Raw genomic sequence first — 4,404 nt, forward strand, 5'->3', positions numbered from 1 at the left:
AGACAAAACACCGTGTCCCTAGTAAGCCTCTACTAGACTAGCTCGTTAATCAAAGATGGTTAAGTTTCCTAACCATAGACATGTGTTGTCATTTGATGAACGGGATCACATCATTAGGAGAATGATGTGATGGACAAGACCCATCTGTTAGCTTATCATAATGATCGCTAAGTTTTGTTGTTGTTGCTTTCTTCATGTCATATACATATTCCTTTGACTATGAGATTATGCAACTCCCGGATACCGGAGGAATACCTTGTGTGCTATCAAACGTCACAACGTAACTGGGTGATTATAAAGATGCTCTACAAGTATCTCCGAAGGTGTTTTTTGGGTTGGCATAGATCGAGATTAGGATTTGTCACTCCGAGTATCGGAGAGGTATCTCTGGGCCCTCTCGGTAATGCACATCATAATAAGCCTTGCAAGCAATGTGACTAATGAGTTAGTTGCGGGATGATGCATTACTGAACGAGTAAAGAGACTTGCCGATAACGAGATTGAACTAGGTATGAAGATACCGACGATCGAATCTCGGGCAAGTAACATACCGATGACAAAGGGAATAACGTATGTTGTCATTACAGTACGACCGATAAAGATTTTCGTAGAATATGTGGGAACCAATATGAGCATCCAGGTTCGGCTGTTGGTTATTGATCGGAGAGGTGTCTCGTTCATGTCTACATAGTTCTCGAACCCGTAGGGTCCGCACGCTTAACGTTCGATGACGATTTTGTATTATATAAGTTATGTGATTTGGTGACCGAATGTTATTCGGAGTCCCGAGTGAGATCACGGACATGACGAGGAGTCTCGAAATGGTCAAGAGGTAAAGATTCATATATAGGACGGTGATATTCGGACACCGGAAGTGTTCTGGAGGTACCGGGTACATATCGGGTCACCGGAAGGGGTTCCGGGCATCTTCCCGGCAACTACATGGGCCTAATGGGCCAAGAAGGGGACAGACCAGCCCCTAGGGGGTTGGTGCGCCCCATGTAGGCCGAAAGAAGGGGGAAGGAAAGAGGAGAAGATAGAAAGGAAGGGGAGGCCGCTCCCCTTCCTTCTCACTTCCCTCCTCCTTCCTTCCCCTCCGAATGAATATGGAAGGGGGGAAGGCCGAATTGGGAGGCGCCCAAGTAGGATTCCTCCTACTTGGGGCGCCCCCTTGGCTGCCTCTCTTCCCCTCCAACCTATATATATGAGGGGGGCACCGCTAGAACACACAACATTGATTCCTAGCCGTGTGCGGCGCCCCGCTCCACAGTTTACGCCTCCGGTCATATTCACGTAGTGCTTAGGCGAAGCCCTGCGCGGATCAGTTCACCATCACCGTCACCACGCCGTCGTGCTGGCGGAACTCTCTCTCGACACTTTGCTGGATCAAAAGTTCGAGGGACGTCATCGAGCTGAACGTGTGCAGAACTCGAAGGTGCCGTACGTTCGCTACTTGATCGGTCGGAACGAGAAGAAGTTCGAGTACATCAACCGCGTTATCAAACGCTTCCGCTTTCGGTCTACGAGGGTACGTGGACACACTCTCCCCCTCTCGTTGCTATGCAACTCCTAGATAGATCTTGCGTGAGCGTAGGAATTTTTTTGAAATTGCATGCTATATTTCCCAACAATATCTTGTATAGTTGTTGTTTTTTCCTTGTTGGTGTCTTCAATTTTACAAAGTTATCGAAAACTCTAAAAGGATTTACATTTTCAGCCCCTAGTTGCTTTCCTGTTTGGTAGTTGTAATGGAGAACTTGGGTAAGATTCACACACCCGAGATGGAAATGGGGGAGAAAATTCAAAAGATACTTGGTTTAGGATAAGGAAAATAAATGATGATGCTGCGACCTGCAACCAAGTGCTCAACAACTTTACTCCTTAGAAATTTCTACATTGGGTTATCAGCTTGGTTCAAACTTTTGCTAGACACCATTTCAGGGGAAACTTCCTAGGTATAACACTTTGAATTCTTTTAATGTTATTATAGAAAATCTAGTTGGGCCACCATCAAAAGAAAAGGAACCCGAGTTGATAAACGAGAACATTATTGTCGTAGAAAGCTTGAAAAATTATGTGAAGTTATTCCTATTTTGGTGCCATTAGACAAGAATGCTAAAACACTCCGGAGTACTCTTGATAGGTTGAGTTATTAATTCGAAAAAACTTAAAATGTATTTTAATGTATATACATTTGATGTCGTAGATATCAGCATACTTTTTTATATACTCGGCGGGGTAAATGTAAATCTTCATTTTTACAGAGGGGGTAGTACACAAGAAGCGATGCCAACCTATCCCCTCAAAATCATTCTAAGCCCGTTTTCATTCTTTGACTATGACGATCGAACTGGAGGTATCTCTCCTTTTATTCTTCCATCAACCCTTTCTAAAAATAGGGATATTATTGGCTAGGTACAATAGCTGCCAAATACTAGTATAATACAGCTTACTCACTCCCTGCGAGTATAAACAAGACAAGCCGACAAATGATTAGCGTGTATAGATTATGATACGTAACGTGACTTTGCTTGGACCATCAGTCCATGCGTACTGGCTCCATTATTCTGAGAGCGCACATGACATGAGCCAGACTTGCATACGCACAGCTGGAGCTCCTGGATCATTGGTAATGGTCGGCTCGCTTAACTTGACAGGCTTCAAATATCATCACACCGTCCGAAGAGCCAAAGACGCTAAAAAAAACACCCCGTCTTGCATCAAAAGATGCTCCAAGCCTCGCCGCAGACGGTTACTTTTCGTTGCTTAGCCTCATATAGTTTCCTTTTTCTAGCCCGGGCCCTGGCTTAGCGCACAGGCTAAGGCGTGCAGCTTCTCCCACAAGCTGGCTGGCTTTGCAAGCATATTTCTTCGGCGTCAAGCTAGCGAACTTCTTTTTTTAGAATAGAACGGCGAAGCTAGCAACCGACTCTTGCTCGCGCAGTCAAACGTGTTCCACAGCAGTAGCTCCGCCCAGCGCCCACCCGTGCGGGCTCCGCCTCCGCCTCCGCCTCCACTACAATACTCTACACTCGCTCCACGTCACATCACTCACCCTGCACACCAGTATAAAACACCACCTCCCCCATCACCAGCAGCACACCGAGAGACCAAGTCACCACCAAATCCAAGGATCAAACGCCACGAAGCTTTCTCCAGCGAGCACAGCAGAGGCAGCCAGCGGCGAGCGATGGCAGTGGGGTTCCGCCGGGCGCTGGACGCGCTCACGTCGCCCAAGTCGGCCCTGCTGGAGTGCGCGCGGCCCAAGAAACTGTCCTCCTACGCGCGCGTCCGCTCCATCAGCCTCCCCGTCCGCCTCCACCCGCTGGTGGCCGCGCTGCATGACTCGGCGCGCGCGCTGCTCCGGTGGGCGGACGAGCCCGCGCAGACGGGCCCCGCGTGGGTCGCCGACGGGGCCGACCGGGCCGGGCAGGTGCTGGCGGGCCTCTCCGCCATGCTCCACCACCCGCAGGCGCGGGACGCGCTCCGCCGGCCCTGGACGGAGCAGCTGCTCGACGACCTGCTCCTCCTCGCCGACTTCCACGGCTGCTTCAGGGACTCGCTCGTCGCGCTCCGCCAGCTGCTCAACGAGACGCACTCCGCCCTGCGCCGCCGCGACGGCGTGCGCCTCGCCGCGGCGCTCCGCGCGCAGCGCCGCGCCGCCAGGGAGCTCTCCCGCCTCGCCTCCTCCGCGCGGGACCTCTGCCACCGCGCCGCCCCCGACGACGACGTGGACGAGATCACGCTCGCCGACGCCTTCGCGGCCGCCACGGCCGCCGTGGCCGCCGCCTCCGCCGCCATCTTCTCCGGCCTGTCATCCGCCTCGGCCGAGTCCGCCGCGAGCGCCGCCCCGTCCCCGAGGACCCCGACGCCCTACTCCCCCGCCCGCGCCCCCGCCAGCCCGATGTGGCTGGTGACGGACCTCCTTCGCCGGCGGAGAACCGTGTCGTTCTCGTTCGAGGAATACTGCAACGAGGAGGAGGAGGAGAGGAAGGCGGCCATGGGCCGGGTGCGCGGCCTCGAGGAGTGCGTGGCCGCCGCCGAGGGCAGCGGCGAGCAGGTGTACCGCGCGCTCGTGAACGCCAGGGTGTCGCTGCTCAACCTGCTCACGCCCACATTCTGACGATCAGTTCTTTCCCGTGTCCTCCTTCGGCTTGAGAGACACCGATTTTTCTGGAGAGCAAGGCTGCATGTGAGCCTGTGAGATTAGTGCTAGCGATTCCATTTCTATTCGTTTGTTGACTCCTGTGTGTACATGATGTAGATACTCTTGCTTGCAATGGAAAATAGTTCCACTTAATTAACAGAAAACCTTGTGATGAATTGTTTACTCGCCAATCTCATCCTTCGAATACTCTCTCCATTGGTGCTAATGTGCTATGCATCCTGTCCTCTGCCTGCATT

At 52.3% G+C, this 4,404-nt stretch overlaps 1 protein-coding gene across 1 annotated transcript; it reads left to right on the top strand.

Moving 5' to 3' along the window:
* Window positions 1-3,190: 3,190 nt before the first annotated feature.
* On the top strand, window positions 3,191-4,123 carry LOC109780813 (uncharacterized). The gene has a single exon (XM_020339397.1). It carries the CDS (start codon window positions 3,191-3,193, stop codon window positions 4,121-4,123), a length of 933 nt encoding a protein of 310 aa, XP_020194986.1.
* Window positions 4,124-4,404: the final 281 nt, after the last annotated feature.

The sequence above is a fragment of the Aegilops tauschii genome, chromosome 1 (assembly GCF_002575655.3).
Source record: "Aegilops tauschii subsp. strangulata cultivar AL8/78 chromosome 1, Aet v6.0, whole genome shotgun sequence".
NCBI classification, from domain to species: domain Eukaryota; kingdom Viridiplantae; phylum Streptophyta; class Magnoliopsida; order Poales; family Poaceae; genus Aegilops; species Aegilops tauschii.